Source organism: Plecotus auritus (assembly GCF_963455305.1).
Source record: "Plecotus auritus genome assembly, chromosome: 5".
NCBI lineage: Eukaryota > Metazoa > Chordata > Mammalia > Chiroptera > Vespertilionidae > Plecotus > Plecotus auritus.
The window spans coordinates 177,470,277-177,491,898 of NC_137776.1; the positions used below are offsets into that span (position 1 = coordinate 177,470,277).

Here is a 21,622-nt window from a genome sequence, read left to right on the forward strand (position 1 = left end):
TTTATTTACCTAGACACAAGATTTTAAAATAATGATTTTTTAAGAACTATGGCCTCAAGTCAATTCAAAATAATACTTTAAGATTCTCCACTTTTTGGATATTGTTTAATGAAGGAAAATCATTAATAAAAAAGGTCCTATAACCTTTGGATTGTGTAGGTTAAATCCAATGGGCTCAATTGCACTGCAATTTAAGGCAAGATAAAAATTTAACTGTCCAGTTGGAAGATGGAGCCAGAGGTAGAGTAAGAAGGTTAGTTGTTTTTTGTTTTTTTGTTTTTTTCATTTAAAAGCCTTGGGATCACACACAAAGCAAACCACACCAGTTCTCTTCAGTTCTTGTACAATAAAATCTCATTACAAAGCATCTCATTATACTGATTATCCAGCTATATTCCTGGTCACAATATGTCCCCTGTATTCACAAAGATGTATCAGATACTTTGCCTTCTGTTGTATGGCCACACTGCAAAGGTGTTACCACTACTATACTGGGTATTTCTATTCCATTGTACTTAATCCCATTCAAGTACTTTTTTTAACGAACAAAATTAAGTAGTTATACTTCAGATACATGTTATATTGCATACAATATTCCACATGTGAAAGATTTTATACTTTTTTTTTATTCAGTATAGTCAAAGATGCTTTAAAAAAAAAAAAAACTACTTTAAAAAGCACACCAAATTGCAAATTTGAACTAAAAATGTAAGGTGCCCCCAAAACCTACAAAACATCTCTAATGTTTCTTTTTTTGTTTGTTTTCTTTTTCTCTAATGTTTCTTAAGAGTGAAGCTGGAATCCAGAATGCATAACCTGGATCTAATTATCAAGATTAGAGCAGCATCAGAACTTAAACAGTATTTTGTGATTTAAATAGTTCCTTCCACTGCATTCCATGCTTGCAGAACGCAAGAAATTCAAGATGGCAGGACCAACTGGCTAATCTTAACTTTCCCTACCATCATTACAATTATCCTCCCCTCAAGACCCTTCCTGCATGTGTAACCTTCTCCTTTGAGTAGCACCACAACCAATAGTTCCATAACCTATTTCAAATCCCAGAATATGTTCTGAAGTTCCCTCCTCCCCCCCTTTTTTACACTGGTTCTTGACACTTAAATAACATTTTTTAAAAAATCCAAATGATTACCTAATGAACTGCAGACTGTAGCATAGCTTAAAGTAAAAAGTAAAATTCGTGATAGATTTTTCTTCCTTACTTTCTGTGCATTTTTCCTCTGAAGGTAACACCCCAAACTAGCACCAATATTTTCAATCCTACTTGAATGTTTTATTTTTTGTCTTGGGTTCCTAATTACTGTTTCTCTTCCCTTCTAAAAATTCATTTATCTCTTTCAGTAAAAAGAACAGTAATAATATGTTGAACAACTCTGAAATAAATTTTGTCATGTAAAAAATTAATTACGCATTCCGAACCTGGTCACTGTAGTCCTCTGGGAATTGCCTCTGCACCTCAGGATCTGTAAATAATTGACAGATAATATTAATTGGCTTTGGATTAGTGAGCAAGCAGAGGATCACACATTAATATTTGATCAGAAGATGATAGCAGCCCTGGCAGGGGATCCAAGGGGGGCAGCTGAGGCTGCTATGTTGATGAGCACAAGGAAGGGCTCGGCAAGGCACTCCCATTACCCTCCTCCAGAAATATAAAAAAGAAAAATTTTAAAGACCTGATGCTACTGTTAACTTGAAACTATTACCTAATGCAAAAACCTCACCAGCTGCAAATTGCCCTCAATATATTTTTTCCAGAGAAAATGAGTCTTAAACTGCTTGACTTTTCTTCTCTAATCAGAAGCCTCCTTTTCATAGTTACAGATGTAGGCTTGATAAACCACCTTTATTTTAACACCAGTTTCAGATTGGGGTGGGGGAGGGGGAAGTTAGGGCAGTGAGGGTGAGAGAATTCTTTCAAGGAACAAATGCAAAACGCCTTGCTTTTAAAAATAAAATACATACCTCCCAAAATACTTACAGTAAAGCTCTTGAAAATACAGATAAAACTAGGTAAAGTCTTCAAAACAAACAAATTACAAAACAATACACTTTTAGCTTACCAGTGTAAACAAATTTAAACTTGCTCAGAAACTAGAAAATACATAAGTGAAAACACCTTTCATGACTTAAATGGAGTTACTAAAGGGGTCACTTGATTCTTCAATCATAATTGCAAGATAATCCAATGCCACTGTCTTTAAGTCAATAAAGAAGTGTACTAATTAAAAGCTATTAGCACTCCATTTGCTATTGATTAGGAAACCATTCAATCTTTTCCAATAAAAGAAAGATTTGGTTCCTCAGAGACACATTAAGGGGAGTATCAGAATAATATCTATTTGAGGAACTATGTATCAATGCAAAAGGCTTATGGAAAAGCACAATAGTTGAGGGTCCTTTCTCACCGTGATCACAATACATACTACTTTTTCATATCTATGCTTTAAAACACCAACTTACTTCTCTGTGAAAATGAATCCATGTAAAAGTTAAAACCCTTCAAATCACAACCAAAATGCAGTTAATTGTTCTGCAGGGAAGAATCAAAAAGAGAGAAAACTAAGGGTCTATTCACATATTATTTTTAAATCCTAGAAATACCTATTTTGTCATTAAAGTCAATGGACATTACTTTGCAAAACCTAAGACTAATAACAAAAGCAAGAATATTCAAAAGATCACATCAAGAGCAGAGAGTCCCAAAATGGGTGGTGCAAAAAACCTGAAGGATCTGTAGACCATTTCAGCTCTTGAAGTATCTTCTGGTTGACTTAAAAACTAGGGATCAATTTCTTTTCTTTTTGCCTTCATCTTCAAATACTAGAAGGGAGAACTGTCGCTTCTACAGTATGACTAACAGAATTCTGGTGTAATTCCTATTGCAGTACTGTACAGGGCTGCCCTGGTAGGCCAATGAATCAGGGGTCCTCAAACTTTTTAAACAGGGGGCCAGTTCACTGTCCCTCAGACCGTTGGAGGGCCGGACTATAGTTTAAAAAAAAAAAACTATGAACAAATTCCTATGCGCACTGCGGGCCCGGGACGAGTCGGCTGCTAAGCAGGACAGGCAGCGGCACCCGGCGGGCCGGATAAATGTCCTCGGCGGGCCGCGTGTGGCCCGCGGGCCATAGTTTGAGGACCCCTGGACTGTCTGCTTCTCTCTGGCCTGAAGGGCTAAAATCACACAAGGACTTGGTCCTCTTAAGACAGGAGGTCAGAGGGCGATAACGGCAATAGGTAGGTCTACAAGGGAAGAATTAGCCAGCAAGATAATAAAGGGACAGCCAAATGCCCAAAAGTGTGTTTGGGGTGGGATGGGGTGGGGTGAAAGTGGAGGGGAGGCTCAAAAGAGGGCAATGGCTATAATTAATTCCTAAAACACAAAAATGACTTGATGGGGGTGGGGTGGAACAAGTGGTATTTTAGGATTTAAAATTTGTTCCCAAGACCAAAAATAGATTTAAAAAGAAAGAAAATGTACTTCTAAGTCACTGAGGTACACAGTAAAACAGAGGTTGGGAAAGCCACAAACTAATCTAAGGCTTATTCATTTTCTTCCAATTGTCAGGTGGTTAACATTTACTCTTCAACCAGAAAATTCAGACAAAAATGATTCATATATAAATCTTTAATATCATGTCCCCTTTCTTGTAGTAGTTGTGCTTCTTGGGAACAACAAATACCGATGGAAATAAAGATGAATTAAATAAAAAACTTTTTTTTATCATTTGGTGAGGGGACAGACATCAGAAACCAAAATTTGTGGTATATTCTTTAATTTAAAAATATGTACTTCTTGCTATAGATTAAAGTTTTAAAATCTCTTTAACCAACTATATTAATAAGAAACTACATTAATGATTAACTTGTCACTTTAAAATGTATTTAATTCATATATACAACACAGCAGAATTGAAGAAGAGGAAGAAACACGGATAAAAAGAAAAATCGACCTATTTTAAGATGAGGGTCACTCGCCAAAACCGGTTTGGCTCAGTGGATAGAGCGTCAGCCTGCGGACTGAAGGGTCCCAGGTTCGATTCCGGTCGGGGGCATGTAACTTGGTTGCGGGCACATCCCCAGTGGGAGGTGTGCAGGAGGCAGCTGGTCGATGTTTCTCTCTCATCGATGTTTCTGACTATCTATCACTCTTCCTTCCTCTCTGTAAAAAATCAATAAAATATATTTAAAAAAAAAAAAAAAAAAAAGATGAGGGTCACTCAAACCATATTATCCTAAACACTGCCTCAATGGTGGGCAATGCAATAAACACCACCAGCTTAAGTCCTTCAAATGTCCTAAGATTAACCCTAGAGTGAGGTTCCCAGATTTTAACAGAATCATGTTCCAAGATAATACATTAATTTATTTACTATGATTCAAGCATAAAACTTTTACTTCCTTACTTTAAGGACCTAAAGTTACAAAAGCAAATTTCATGGGTCCTTAACACTCTTCTAAAACAATATTTTTTTTAAAAAAAGGCAATGTTTTTTAAAACCGAAGTCCAACCTATAAAGTTCCTTTCAATTAGCTCAGAGAACCAGTCTCATAGTTAATAAAACTATGAAAGCCATTTTGTAAAAATTAACACAAAAACTAAAAATAATTTGTTTGAAATTCTTTAAAATGTCTGTTTGATACAGTACACTGAAATCCTTTTTCACAGTGAGTTGATCATTATGCCATAATGTCACCAAAATATCGACATTGGAAACATCTGAGTTAAAAAGGTCCAAATACAATCTGCTTTTCTCAAGCAACACAACACCCGCCTTACTAACAGTTTCAGCATGGCACATGTACAAAACCTAGCACCCCGCAGTTAAGCAAACCGCCTTTAAATTTTCTGTCTGGCAGCAATCCACTTGCGTGTCTGTATGTTTTTACAAGTACTCTATGTATTTCATTGCATCAGCTGCATTTCTGAGTTTTAAATGGTCTGGGAACATTTTATGAAATGTTCTATATCTTTATATGGAAAATAACATACACTGGAAAACTGTGCATCGGTCTCATATTTATGTATCTATTCCTTTATCCACCATCCAATGCTGTAATTGCCAATGCTCCAGAACACCTCCTCACATTCATACCCTCACCTCCAAACACAGTGTCACCAAACAGCTAACTTTAAACACAAAAATCTGCAGATGAGAAAACTGCCTTGGAAAAAAGTAACATAATTTGCTTAGGCAATTGGCAGTAAGAATAGAGTTACTGGCATATGTCAAGCTTTTTCTCTAAGACTTGTCCCTGACAGAAAATAAAGAACATAGTAGTACATAGCACCCTCTTCCCCCCTTATCCTTCTCTCACAACAACTTTCTCCAAATTTAAGTAATACATTATTATAAAATTAAAAATCATTTCCTAGGGAAATACCTTTCAACAACAAAAACCATATTTAAAATACCTTGCCAGCAAGATGTATGGTATGATAGAGTCCATTATTTCTCTTAGCCACGAAAGCCTAATAAAGCTTCACATTATGCCAATGTAATGGGCCACTACCCTTGTCCCAGCACCATGGCCACGCAAGAGGCTGTCCCCACACAGAACAAGTGCACCACTTCCTCTGAAGGCCACAAGACATATCTCCATATTTAAACAGACATTTCACAGTACAGACTCCCAACAGCACAATCTCATTCAGGCACAGAACATGAGCATGCTTAGAAGGTTATGTCTTCACAGCAAAAAAAAGTTTGATCTCAAAAATGTCTTGCTTTTTTTTTAAGGCTAATATTCTTCAATCTCAATAGTCCATGTTTTGTAGTTTTCTACTGTAATATACTTTTAAATCTTTAAGATATATCAGATTGCCACAGGATGTTTAATTAATAGAATAAGAGTTTGGGCAAGACTTACTAGAAAGGTGCTATAAATTATTTTACACAGGCTCCAAAACCTTGAGTTCTGCCTTAGGCTCAAAGTTCCTAGAAAACGTGGTAGACAGATCTTTTACAACAGAAATGCAAATAATTCATAAAAGTACTTTGGTTGTGTATGAGGGCTCATTTGTGCATCAGTAACTAGTATGTGTACACACACACACACACACACACACACACACACACCCTCACCAAATTATTTTCCTATTTTTCTCTGTCACACCAGTGACTCCACTTAAAGGGTCAAGGCATGACACTTTTAACTTGATTATTAAAAAAATACACTGTCTTCATTTTCTGTGAAAGGCATAACAACTGCATACTAACCAAATGTTACAATCTTCTATAATCCAAGCTTTTTTAGGAAAATTTAAGAGAAACTGCAAATATGGCCGTTAACCCAGGAATGTACACTGCTTTCACTTTTAACATGTTAGGAATCAAGACAGAAAATACTGCATTTAATGCCTACTAAATTTATCCAGTCATTGTCTCTCAGTCACTTAAGAGACAAAATATTGAATGCATTTAAAGCTAACAATTATAAAAAATCTGCCCTTTATAAGTGAGACTTCAAAATTAGCTATAAATGATATAATCTCGTTCAATTTCATGGAGTTTAAGATACTATCTTCCTCTCCCCAACAACCATAAATGTTAATCCAAACTGTAATCAGATTTAATTTTCTGGATGAGAAGATAGGAATATGCTGCAAACCAGTAATAGTCCATTACGCTGCTCTTTCCCTAATGACATTTTCAATTTTTATACACTAAAAATGTAGACTCTCAGAAAATAGTTTGAGAAGTTGTACATTTTGAGGATAAGCTCAACTTCCCCCAAACACAATCAGAAATAAATTTTCTTTTAATCATCAAGAAGAAAAGTTAAATATTTTTGTGTAATGTAGAATTAAAGTTTCTTGATAATATGACTGCAAAATGGACCCCACTAAACTAATAAAAAGCTTTAAGGACACTACCTATTAAACCTATTATAGTTATAAAAAAAAATCAGCCTCACTTACTTTACATGATAAAATAACTGAGTCACTAGGTTAGCATTGTAACTAAATACAATTATGCTAGTAAATTATTCCATTTATGATAGTTAAAATTTACTTATTAAAAATATATTTTTGAAATAGTTTTCATAGTAAAAAAAAATCAACGTTTTTTCTTTTCCTCAACAATCAAATAAAATGGTTTCTGTTGACTTTCCTTTAAAATGTTTTTAAATTAAAAATTACTGATTCTAAAATACAGATTTTTATCCTGAAATTAAAAAAGGAATATAATTCACTAATTTAAAAATCATTTCAAAGTACTTTAAGTAAACATTTGGTTTTCATGTACAAATGGCATTTCTTACTTCAAAAAAAAATCTATTCAGGTATTAACTTTTTTCTCTAAAACATGAAGACTGCCTGACATAAAAACTTTGAGTCATCACCAATTTTAATTCATGCTTCTTCCTATCCTAGTCTTTTCCCTCAATAATGGCATTGAAAATACATTCAAAAACTGCTTCAGGGAGGCCAGCCTGATAAAACAAGAAGAGGTCACCATCTACACCTATAATAAAATCCCAAAAAGCATTATTCGGGGAAGGAGCACACAACCCACCTCAGCATGGCAAGCAATGGAACCATTCATGTACCAGATTCCTCCTCAAACTAGCATATTCTGCCTTTCAGACATATCCTGCTCCAATGACTATTTATGCATAAACAGCAGACACTGACCTATTGTTTTCGGTTGTTGGAGTTATGAATGTAGTACAATTACCAATTAAGTGAATCAACAAGTCCTAAATGCATCAGCTGTTGTACAAATAATGAGTCCATTGACATTATGCAGTAAAATCTAGGGAGCTTCATCTTTCTTTCCAGAGAATGGTGATATTTTGACCAGCAAATGCTACTACTTAATGATAACTAATTTCATCTACAAAAGGAATATAATAAACCTGATCCTTAACCAAACTTATGCTACATGAACCCAAAATTCAAGCATTAGTCAAATTCCAAAGGAAGCTGTAAAATGAAAAAGAGAGGGTGTGCTGGAAGGGAACTAAATGTCAAAAAAACATGTTCATATATTCTTACCTTTTCCCTACTGAATATCCTAGTTTTCAACTTTACTGATTTGCAGCATATTCCCATCTTCTCATCCAGAAAATTAAATCTGATTACAGTTTGGATTAACATTTATGGTTATTTAAATATTTAGGGTTTTTTAAATTAGTTTCACATTTGGAACTAATTCCTAAAATCTATCAAATTGACAGATGAATATTGACTTTTTTCCTTATAGTTATAATATCAGACTTCCATTTAATTTATGAGTTAGAATTCATCTTACCCCATCTTTTTGTATGAGTACCATTGTCATATTTTTACTCCAATATGAATAACTACTTCAGATCTAACCTAAATGACAGCTGTGCCCTTTATGTCCTACAAACATGACATCACTGCATATAGTCTTCATAAATAGATATATCACATCTGTCAATTAGGTGAAAAGAGATAACTTATTTACTCAAAAACAAAAACAAAAAAATATTGAGTACCCACTAAGTGCCAGGCACTAAGACAGGTATTTTGTATAAAATTTCTAATTTTATATTATGACAAAGCTATAATATTGGGACTATCATAATCAATTTTATCAGTTAAAGAAAGCAATAGGTTATCATCACTTGGCTAAAGTTAAAAAATTAGAATTTATTCATGGCACAAATATTCTGATGTGACTCATCCAATTAACGAATAGGACATAGTCTTTTCTCGCAAAAAGTTTACAGACTAACCCTAATTGAGAGTACAGAGAATTAAACAAGCAATTACCACAGGCTTGGTAAATGCTGTGCTAGGAATTGGTAGAGGGGCATGGAACCTAATCCTGGCCAGGACAGAAAAGGCCTCAGGGAAGAGCTTAGCAGGGCCAGGTATAGAGTCCAGGACTAGGCCAGGGTTCATCTCATGCTACACCTACCACACATCCTTTCTGAACAGTGTGGGGCACAGTGAGTAAGTATTCTGTGAGGTCAGGACCCGTGTTCTATTTAGCTTTGTCTCCTACAAAATACCTTATCTAAGTACCCAACAAATTTTTGGCACAATAGGAAAAAAAGGATAAAATAAACTCATTAAATACCTAGTCTCTCCAAATGGATAAAAGGCCAATTTTAAAACATCCAACAGAAAACAAGCCTTTGGATGCTGCAGGCTTCCTAAAGACACACTGGCATATAGTAAGCACACAATAAACGTTAGTTGTTGTTATATTATTAACCCCAATGGAGAAATAAGCAAGCAGTATAAATTAGATGGCTACAGATGTATAGATGTGCCTTATGTTGGAAATACATGTGTTCCTGAAATAAACTTTTATAAACCCAATTAAAATTTTCCCATCATCTGCCATTACTTAGAAATGTTATAACTTTATCAGAAACTGATTTTCTCTTCATCGTCAGTGGTTCGAAAATCCTTAAGCTACAGTTTATTTTGCCTCCTGGCATCTGTTTGCTAATGATCTGTAAACATCAAATGCACTAGGGACTCTCCCAGATTTACAGAAACCCTGAGGTGAATCTTTGTATAAATTGAAGGACCTTTCTGCTAATTCCTTTGCTTTTTAAGTTTGCATTATGGGTTTCAGAAACCGAGTCCCATTAAATATCTTTGCAGTAATAATTACACTACTACCAGCTACCTACCACCTACTGAATGCCTAGGTAAACTAGTCGTTGCCAAAGGCGATTTATTTTATTATCTTATTTAATCATAACAACAACTCTGCAGGTAAGTAGATGTACCCCTATTTTATAAATAATAAAAGTGAGGCTCATTAAGAACAAATTCAGTTAAGTAACAGAGCTGGGATTCAGCCTGGATCCATCAGACTCCCAAGAATCCAAGACTGGCTTTCCTTCTTGGCTTTATTTATTTACATTCTCCTGTTGATCTGTCTTCTCGTCATTATTGTGACTCAACAATAAGAATACAACTGGACAAATAACTAAAACATGTTGTCATGAAACAGGCCTTAGCAGATTATAAATGAGAGCTTTCCAATTTCTCTATTTATTGCCAAGTTCAGGATATAAACAAAATGACTCCAAAGTAACTAGCACTCAATACAACTAAGTAAATACAATATTTAAGAGATGAATTCATATTAAAAACAGAATAATTTGGAAGGGTAAAGGTTACCCTTGTATCATCTATGAAAATAATCACTTGCTAAACAGAACAAATGAGAACATAGAGAAAATGTTTTCCTACTTAAGAAAATGTGTTTCCAAGTACCTCTAAACCACACTGAGAACACCAATGCTAAGGTCAAATTAGTGCACACAATATTGATAAAGCTGACCCCCCAGCAAGGGAAACATGCTATACCTGTCAACCAGAAGACTTTCCTATACCAAAATTCTTCCTCTCTTCCCCTGGAAACAAGCCATGGCTGCCTAGTCCTTATCTGTACCACTACACTCACCTAGTCCTTAACAGTGCCTAAATCCTAAAATCCTTAGACTGTGTGCGTGTGTGTGTGCGCGTGCGTGCGTGCGTGTGTGCGTGCGTGCGTGCGTGCGTGCGTGTGTGTGTGTGTGTGTGTGTGTGGCGTGCAGGGGGTGGGGGGAGGTTGTTTTAAAAATATACGTAATATGAAATTTGCCATTTTAACCATTTTTAAGTGTATGATTCAGTGGCATTAAGTACATTCACATTATTGTTCAACAATAACTACCATCCATCTCCAGAACTGTTTCATGTTCCCTAACTAAAACTCTGAACCCACTGAATAACTCCCCATTGTCCCCTCCACCCCCCAGCCCCTGGCAACCACCACTCTATTTTCTGTCTCTATGAATTTCACTGCTCTAGGTACCTCATAAATGGAATCTCACAATCTCTGTCCTTTTGTAACTAACTTATTTCACTTAGCATAATGTCTTCAATGCTCATCCATGTTGTAGGATATGTCAGAATTTCCTCCCTTTAAGGCTGAATGATATTCCATTGTGTGCATATACCACATTTTGTTTATCCATTCATCCGTCTATGGACACTTGAGTGTCTTCTACCTCCTGGCTATTGTGAATAATGTTGCTATGAACATGAGTGTACAAATACTTGTTCGAATCCCTGTTTTCACTTGTTTTGAGTATATATCCAGAAGTAGAATTGCTGGATCATATGGTAATTCTATGTTTGATTTTTTTAAGACCTTTTAACATGTTTCAAAATATTTTTATTATAAAGCTAGAACTGTCTAGTCTCAACCTCTTCTCTTTAAGTTTGCTGCACATTCTTCCATACTTATTGCTAGCAAATGCTGGCTTCCTCTGGAGCCCTCTCAAGTAGTGTGTGTTTCCTCTCCACCACTCCTCCTACGGGCCTGGAGAAGGGGTAAGTGGCCTCTGTTCCTTGCTGCCACTGCCAGACCATTCTCCCTCATTTTCCAAAACCCAAATTTTTAACCTCATGTTACCAGACTTCACTCCTCTCCCGCCTCTGCTCTGTTGTCATCTACTGATCTCAGGGTTACTCCTCTTCCTTGAATCATGGGGATCCTGGTGCACTGCCACTCACTCTTTGACTACTTCCACCATCCCTACCAATTTTACTATTCACATAGATCAGTGGTCAGCAAACTCATTAGTCAAAAGAGCCAAATATCAACAGTACAATGATTGAAATTTATTTTGAGAGCCCAATTTTTTAAACTTAAACTTCTTCTAACGCCACTTCTTCAAAATAGACTCACCCAGGCCATGGTATTTTGTGGAAGAGCCGCACTCAAGGGGCCAAAGAGCCGCATGTGGCTCGCAAGCCACAGTTTGCCAACCACGGACATAGATGATCCTACCAAACCCCTGAATTCTTGATTCCTTAGCCTCCTCCCCACCAAGGACCTTGTCTTCTACCCAATCTCAGATACTCCCTTAGTCTCATTTTGACTCTTAGTTTGTCACCCTCACTTGGCAAAATTGCAATCCTTCTTAAATCCAACTGTCCACCCTCACCACTCTACCTGCCTGAACTGGAGAAAAACCCACAGCTATGCAGACTAATCTAGCTTTAAATTTGGATTATTCACTGTAAGTAAGCATTAATGCAACTTGGCAGCTATACTACATTTTCCTTAATTCATTCACTCTCATTCCCCTCAGTGACTATTTCATACTTTCTCCTCTCCCCTCAAACCTTCTCCATTCTCAACTGCCATTAATTACCTTATATGCCCCAACAATGAGAAAACCAAGCAATCAGAAGAGAACTCCCACAAGCCTCCACCACAATTTCTACGCACTTATTATTTCTGACCCCATACACTCTGCTTTCGTCCTGTTACTATGAAGAAGTGCTTGTGGCCCTTGCAAAGGACCCTGTGAACTAGAGCCCACCCCCTCACCAACTCAGACATTGTTCCACCAGTTCTCCCATTTATTTTACCTCTCTCCTGGATCTTTTCCCATCAGCATGCAAACATACAGGTATTTTTAAAACTTTTTAAAAGGTCAAGCCCATCCCCCACAACTACCACCCCATAACTTTCATTCTCTTTAAAGCTATATTCTTCAAAAGAGTGTCAGTATTCACTGTCACCAATTCCTCTACGCCCACTCTCTCTTGAACCTGTGCCAAACAAGTTTTGCCCACCACTTTTCTGAAACTACTCATGCACCAATGACGCAGTAATGACCTTCTGGCTGCTAACATCAATTACCAATCCTCAGTCCTCATCTGACTTCACCTATTAAGTACCACTTGACACCTTGACTGCTTCCTCCTCCTCAAACCACTTTCTTCATGTGACTTCCTCAGCATCCCACTTCCCTGCCTCCTGGCTTTTCCTTGGGCTCCTTGCTGACTGACCCGTTCCTACTGAAGGCCCCCAGAGTTCAGTCCTTGGACTTCTTCACTTGTCTTTCTCGGTGTCGTCCTTTGCTGGTCTCTTTCAGTCTTGTCACTTCAAATATAAATATGCACTATCAACTTTAAATTTACTTCTCCAGCTCAGGCCTCTCCCAACTCCAGACTAATTCATCTAACCATCTACTCAACATCTCCATTTGGATTTCTAATACACATCTCAAATTTAACATGTCCAAAACTGAACTCCTGCTCTTTCTCTCACATTTCAGATCCAATCTGTCTGCCAACCCTGTCAACTAAATCTTCAAAATATATTCAAATTCTGACCATTTCTCTCCATCTCCACCACTACCACTCTAGTCTAAGTCATTCAAAAGTTACTTTCCTAGTGTGGTCTTCCCCAATCACCTTATTTAAAATTATAATTTCCCTATCTCGCCATTCCTTATTCTCTTTTCCTGTGTTATCTTTGCTCCTTAGCACATTTTACCATTCAACATAATACATACTTTCGTATTATCTGTTTTTCTCTACTAGTAATGTATGCTTTATAATGGCAGGGCTTTTTGCCTCTCTTGCTCACTGCTATATCCTCAGAACCTGGAACAGGGCCTCCCACATAAATACTGGAAGAGGGGATTGAGGAGGAAATAATTTGGCAATATGTTTCCAAAGCATTAAGAATGTCCACATTCCTTAACTTAGTAATTGCACTCCTCAGAATCTATCACAAGGAAATAATAGGAAATATAAGTAATTGTTCTTATGTTTGTTTCAAGCATCAATTCAAAAATTGAAAGGGGAACATCAATAAACTCAACTGACCTGATACGCCACCATTAAAATGAGAAATGCTAACCATTGCATTATGAAGAAGTAACTCAAAACAGCTCAGGTATACTACTTCTCAGTGAAAATTCTCTAACTTCTCCTCTTCACTAGGTGCCCCTCTTATGTATTGATCCTAAACACTCTATAGACTGGCTCACTCTATTATGAGCATTATGTTACTATTAAATTTTATATGAGTGTGTATAATTATATGTGTGTGTGTGAGTGTGACTATTATACTATGCTACTGTCACTATTGTTTCTACTACTATTAAGTTACTATTATGACACCATTACAATCTCCTTCTGTGGGCCTTCTAGTATGACAAAGGCTGGAAAGCTAAAACGTTCCCAAAGGCACCTGCAACTATGATACTAGGTTTGATTTAGATTCTGCTGATCAGATCCACCTGATGAGACTTGAAATCAGAGCCCAGGCAAGAAGGGAGCCAGGAGGTAACATGAGGAACCTATTTCCCTGATGCACAACTACAAGGAATGCCATGATGGTTCTGGAGGCAACAAGCTTGGTGGAGACTTCCTGAGCCCAGATAGCAAAGATAGGACTACCCTAGGGCTGGCATTTGGAGTGGCAGCTTCCAGTCTCCCCCAGCTTCCTGACATGGCAGAGGTATCCTTTTGGTGTGCTACTTCTTTAGTGCTACTCTGAAGGTCATTTCGAGTCAGCCTAAAGCCTATGCCTCCCATCTTTCCAATGCTCTCTAAGACAGAAATCTCTGCATGCAATCCTTTCTCTGATAGAGTGGTTTCTCTTATCTTCAACTGGACTTTGAATGATTCACATCTGTGCATACCTCTATCCTGGACTTATCACACTGGGCTATAATCCATTTACTTGCTGACATTCTCTACCTAACCTTAATTTCTTGACAGTGGAACCACTTTTATTTATCTTTGTACCCTCTATATCTAGAACAGGGCCATTTGGATATTTATAAGCAGGCCATACAAAATTATCAACTTAAAAATTAGCCTGCTATATATTTGGTCAAACATTTAATTAACTCACCTCTAATGCCTTGGCAGAGCCAGGCCAAATTATTTCATGGGCCAGGCATTCCCCACCCCTGATCTACAATAATATTTGACTCATAGCACATAATCATTTCTTAGTAAGTTTTTAGACAACCGCAACAGCCATTTTAACATGAAAAAGAATTGGCATGAACATTAAAGTGCTGGACTGGGAGAGGGCAGGCCTCGATTCTACCACTATGTGATAGTAAATAAATCTCTGAACCTGAATTCTCTCAAATAGAAACTGAAAGTGTTGACAAAATTAGTTTTCTTGACTCTAAAATTCTCTCATTCTGTGATCTAAAATCCTTAGACAACTCATTGCTTTGATAAAACATCCATGTCTTTAATTACCTTTTAAAGAAAAATGTTCCTGAGGAAAGCACTTCTTTCTGGTTTTCCCTGCAGCCCACCACCCTACAGAGTTAACAAGACTCTCACAAAGATAGAAAACAATTCTAAAGTCCATTTAATGAAGTAAAATTTTAAATTTAAGCAGCAGAGGCTATTTAAATACCATTCTATTTGTGCCTTTTAAATTAAGGATTTAGGGAGTCTGAACACTGAAATAAATATTTCCCATTACAGAGCAATTAACTCAATAATTGTCCTAAACTAGACCTACACACTTGACATAGTAATGAGAATTTTAAAGACTCCTTTCATTCTCTCTGCCTGGCTCCATGACTTTGCTTCAGTAGTTTCACTTCATGCTCTGGAGGGGCTTCCTCCCTCTTGCCATTACTATAATATCTGCATTCTGTGAAGGCCCAGACTCCATTTCAGATAAAACCTTGTAGGAGAAAACAGAAGGATTCTTGGATTGGGGTAATTCTATGCAATCTCTCCTCTTCAATTTCCATTTCCTCAATAGTCTTATAAACACAATGACGTGTGTGCTTTCATATTACAAGGCAATGCTCTCCTGGGTGGAATTTGTCAAGGTTTACCCAACTTCTAGATTCTGCATCCATGCTGAGAGCAGACCCAGGAACCAGGGCTGCAGAAGCGGGGCACACAAGAAATGTGGGATGTTCTGGGGTGACAGAGTTGGTGAAAGTAGTTAAGAGGCTGGTAAACAAGTCTAAAAAGAAAGAGGGGGGGATTAGAGAGAGAAACAGAGAAAAGGAATCCAAACCTCAAGGTGCCTAAAGCAAAGTGCTCAGGGAACCCTAAGATCAAGGTGTAGCAGCAAAGGCAGTCTTACTGTTTCAGACTTACTCACAGTCCTTCACATAGATATCTTTGAATAAACAAGCAACTCAGCCATGAGAATAGGAATAGGACTTTGTCAATGTTGGTCACTCCCAGCTATAATGTCGGGGTGGGATACAGACAGGTGAATTCACAGAGTGCAGTAAACACAGATTGTGGATTGCTACCCATATGTAGAAGGCATATAAAAACAACAGCTTCCAAAGTAACCAACTATTCAGTTCCTCCCTGACTGTTACCCACTACTTACATAGAATTGGAGTCCCTACCTAAGCTATATTTTTGAGCAGTACTTAAAATCCCGACTCTTCCCATCAGCCCTGCTCTATTTCTTGCTCCCCTTCCTTTCCTAGAGAGATGCCTGATCTTTTCCATTTGCACTGTTACACTGGTTAGGCCAGATAGTAAGCTTACTAACTCATGCTAGGCTCCTAACCTGTCCTGGCCCTCAGATGCTCACCATTGGCCCTTTCCAAGAAGGTCCAACAGTATGAGGCTGTCAAACTACCCCCTTTCAAAGTGAAAAAAGTGTCCAATGAACAGTGGGTCATTCATTGCAGGATTATTTTACACACCCATTATTACTAGTGTGTTAGGCACTAAGAGGGCATCAAGAGACATGATTTGTGGTCTCTCTCTGGTAAGATACGATAAATCTCTTCGGAAATTGCCCAGAAATTAGGGCAGTTTTGAGAGGAAGGATGAGCAGGGGAATTAAGGACACTCATTACCTAATCAAATGAGATAAGAGAATTGTATCTGCTCCCCTACAGTCTGGAGTTACCTAGTCCGTGGTCAGCAAACTCATTATAGTCAACAGAGCGGCAAACCGCAGCTCGCGAGCCGCATGTGGCTCGCGAGCCGCAGTTTGCCGACCACTGACCTGGGTAGCCAATCTACTTCGAACAAAATGAACAAATCTCCAAACTATGAAAAAGAGAATTATCAGAGTGGAGGAAAAAGTTTGTGTGGTTTAGGACCCAGAATACATATTTGAAAGAAATAGAAAAACAGGTAAAAAAAAATAAAGTTTTTAAACAGGCCAAGTGTCACAAAAGAAGATATCAAAATGGTTAATAATCATATGAAAAGAGTACATCACTGAAAATCAAAGAAACTTTTCAAGTGGATAGCCAACTGTTTCTGGTGACAGCCATTTTACTCCTAACTCCTAAGAGCAGCAGGCAAAGCCACCCTCTTCTAAAAAATGTTTGGGGAAAGATTTTAATGTTTCTTAATACCCTTTAAATATGACATGGCATAGCTAGTGATATTTGGTAGGACAGAACATACCAGAAAATATTGGGTCAATTTTCCTTAGACCCAAAGAAAAAGTCTTTATACACCTTTATCCAGCAAAAGCACAACGAATCCAAACAGGTACTGGACTGTGCAGCAAGTGGAAATATTAGGCAAAAGCAGAGTGGTCAGACATTTTTACCAGCTTTCCTATATACTCATGGAATACCAAGTTTTAAGAGAGTTCCACAGGGACACAATCCAAACTTTTACCAAGCCCTCGCAATTCAATCTCACAGCTTCCCTCTCTTTTCCAAAGCTTAGATTTAGAAAAGGGTCACTTAGGCAAATGTGTCTCTCAATAGTTACAATGTTAAGAGAAAATAAATTCTTACTTGAGGCTGCTGCAATCATCACTACACTTCATTCATAGTAATATTCTTGCATAAACTAACAAAAATTATTTCACTGACATAAATTTTCATATAACTACTTTGGAGATTTTTTACATAATGTTACATTTACCATAATAATTTACATAATGTAACTAGTATCAAGCAGCTAAATTATTTGTTCTCTTGGAAAAGGGAAAGAACACTATTTTAAGTTAATAATATATTTCTGAACATGACACTATAAGGCATTCTTAAGGAAATATGTAATACAGACATTGATAATTTACCAAAAAAATCCACTGTGATCAATTCTTTTATAAAAATTCACAGGAACTGTTAATGAAAGCAAATGTTAATTTGATATATTTTACTCCTTCCTCTGCTGCCATCTATTAGAACCTAACTTACTGAAAATGTAATTTTAGCAGTATTTCTTAGACAATGCTATACTGTAACTACTGTATTATTATCTTTCTGATTATATATTTTCAGCATATGTACATACTTTACTGTATCTTTTACATATACTTAGAAATGTAAACTCAATGGTCAAGTAAACAAAAAAGGTACTCTTCAGTTTAAAAAATTCATCAAGCATAATAAATTCAATTAGACACAGTATGAAGTTTTCCTCAAAGCTATACAATAATAATACAAATATTGTATTGTTCGAATATTCTCATTGTTATACAGATTGTCACATTTCACTTTTAATAGGAACTGACTCAAAGAGACCTTGGAACAAAAGTATCCTAACCAAGTAGCAGTTCCCAAAGTGTCATGCTAAAAAAACATTGCTCTCTGAGTCACACAATTGAAACAATCAAGTCAGAGAACAATCACTTCTTTATTAATAGAACAATACACACTAGTTTCTTGTGTTCAAGTGATGCTAGAAAAATACTTAAACAAGAACTAAAGATGCAATATTATAATAATATTAATACAAATAAACTATTTTAAAAACTGATCAGTTAGATATTTTTAATTAAATGATGTTTTTGTGAGGTTAGCAATGATCCCAACTGTACCTGGAAAAAAAGTAAATTAAAATGCCTTAAAGTAATTCCTAATGCTTACAATCTCCTTTATTAAAAATATAAAACTAAAAACAATTCAACCTATAAAGACTAAATGCCACTAGAAAAGAACTGATGTGGTTAGGTAGACAATTAAATCTTATTGAAACTAAGATGATGAAAATAAAACAATACCTTCACAACAAAGATATCACAAACAGCTGTATTCTTTAAAATTATTCGTTCAAGATATAATTTGCTCTCCTGCAGTGTCAGATGCTAATGCAACCAATTTTATACAATCTAAGCACTATCTACAGATGCACCTTCTGTTTTTAAATCAGCAGGAATCATTGACCAGCATAAGCAGTATTCCTAACTAGATAATCAGCAAATGTGTAAAGCCTGACACCCCTCCCGAATACATATTTGATCACATAACTGCTTCAATGAATTCACATGACTACAAACAACTGCAACACACTAAACAAATCGAATTCAGAAAGATCAGAAAGTCAGTTATTGCAAACAATCATTATGCTGCAGATCAGGAAGAACTTCTAATAACTACCCCTTTTCCCACTCCCCAAACAAAAAGGGGAACTTTTTTTAATTTAGTAAATGCATGCTTTCTAAGAGAATTCCTAAAGGTACACATTGCTATGACCTATCCAATTTTCCAACCTACCTAATTCTCCTTTATTATAGAATATCTAACAAAATGAGGAGGCTACACATATCTACAATTTAGTCTCTCAGGACAATCTAGCAATCTGTACAAAAACACAAAACTACTATAGTAACTCAAAAAGAATAGGAAAACTTACAGCAATATGTTCAGAGGATAAAGAGAAAAGGAAACAATAATTGAGGACCTATTTGGCAATGGGCCCCAAAGTGACTTAAAACATTTTCTTTTTTAAACTTCACAACAATCCTACCAGATAGGCACTATAATTCTTAAGTGATACATGAAGAAACTGAATCTTAGAGGTTAAATGAATTCCCCAAACTTAACCTCAAGTTTGTAGAGTACAAAACAAGCTCTCCCAACAAAACAAACAAATAAACAAAGGTTGAAAATGGCTTCCTGGACTAGCCAAAGACGTTAAATGCTGTGGATGAAGCTATTTTTAAGGAGATTTATAAAGGCAAATAAGTATTTTACAAACTTATTTAATACAACCTTTTCTTGAATTGAGAGTGTTTAGTGTCAAAAATCTGTGACAAATATCTGTAATAAAAATCTGTAACAAATATTAGAAAATAAATTGGAAGAATATAAATAATTACCTGGCCCTGTAACACTACCATTGAGGGCCACTAGTGATTCATTTCATTAGTCTCTTGAATAGAGCCAAAACATCATGTTACCTGAGTTCACAAAACACTGTGCAGTCTTCAAAGAACTTTCTTTCACATACTTTAGAATCCAAATCCTCAAAACAATCCAGAGAAAAAGTTAAAAGACTATTTCATGAAAGAAGAAAATAGAGGTTTTCTAAACACGATAGCAGTACTCCTGCTAACTCTATTCCTACCCACTCTTTGGGGCAAAAACATGGCCAATGGATGGCTATAGATGGCTCACTGGTCTTTCACTTGCGATGGTCCCTCAAGTCTAGAAGGAGCAGGTCACTGCTGGCAGAACTGTATGGATTCCACAGAGAGATTACTATCCTCTTCCAGAAATACCCAGTCTCTCTATGAACAACTCCAGTTGTTACTTGCATCATTTCAGAGATGACATAGTTGAGATTTAGAGCTTATATTATTAATGAGGTCTCAAAATAAGTGGCAGGGACAAGATTTAGACCCAATCATTGGCCTTCAAGATCAGAGACTATTACCTTCCCTAGGTAATAACTCTTCTTTATACCAAATAAAATAATTCTTCTTTATACCAAATTACCATAGGACATATACAATTACAGAGATTTCACTACAGAGGATTATAAATAGCATGCTGGTCCACATGTAGGGAGGTTTGAGGAAAAGTAGATCCTTTTATCTGAAGACATACACTTTAAAATGTTAATCATCTATGTGAAAAAGTAAAATGATAAGTTGGTCAACTTCTTAATACATTAGAATTTTTATATCCAAATGGTATATCTCACAAAATAATAACCTTAACAAGGCAATACACTTATTTTAATGTTAAATTGTTTGGGGAGTCCCCTTTGGAAACCTCCTCCAAAGTTTATTTAAATCTCTCATATTTTCCTACTTGGAATGTAATAGATACAGTCTTCTGGAATATGATTAGGAATTATATACTAAAGGCCTTAACAATGTACCAATCCTTTGACTAGGTAATTCAACTTCTAAAAATATATTAAAAGGAAATTTTAATAAATGTACATAATGATGGTCATTACAATATTGTCTATAATAGCAAAAGTAGAGAAGCTGTTTTATAAAGGACTGACTAAATAAAATATGATGCATTTATGTGATAAACTACAATACATCCATTAAAAATCATATTGTAGAACATAAGTCTTCAAAGTGGGGTCCCTGAGTCATCAGAATCATCCTCACCTAGAAACTTGTTAAAAATACAAGTTCTCAGGCTTATACCAGACCTACTTAATCAAATTCTGAGCATGTGGTCCAGCAAACTGTGCTTTCATAAGTTCTCCAGATGACTGCTACACTCTGAAGTTTGAGAACTATGATAGAATAGTATTTAACAACCACCTACTGAGACCTTCTCTCCATTATAAATTTTAAATTACTCTACAATCTCTGCCTCCTTGGCTTAAAAATCACACACCACACAAACACATGCACACAGACATTTACATATACAGTAATCCTTCACTATCCAAACTCAAACCATACTAAGAGTCAGATAAACATTTGGATGAACCTCTTGCAAATCTGAGTTCTTGCTATTGGCAATCCAAAATTCAAGGACCAAAAGTAGCCCTAACCATCCAAAATCAAGAGACAAAGAGATTCAGAGAACTAGAGATAGTGTGGGCACCTGTGTTAACACATCCCAGAATGTTGCCAATAATCATATTATACCCACGGATTGAGATTAGAAGCTATTTTAGTTTTTTTCA

At 36.3% G+C, this 21,622-nt stretch overlaps 1 protein-coding gene across 2 annotated transcripts in view; it reads right to left on the reverse strand.

Annotated features, from left to right (window-relative positions):
* Positions 1–21,622, reverse strand: part of DENND1A (DENN domain containing 1A) — a 479,039-nt gene that overhangs the window by 360,616 nt on the left and 96,801 nt on the right. For both annotated transcript variants that reach the window (XM_080668038.1, XM_080668037.1), the window contains exon 3: positions 1,441–1,484. In XM_080668038.1, coding sequence (XP_080524164.1) covers positions 1,441–1,484 — 44 coding nt within the window. The remainder of the gene's footprint in view (positions 1–1,440; positions 1,485–21,622) is intronic.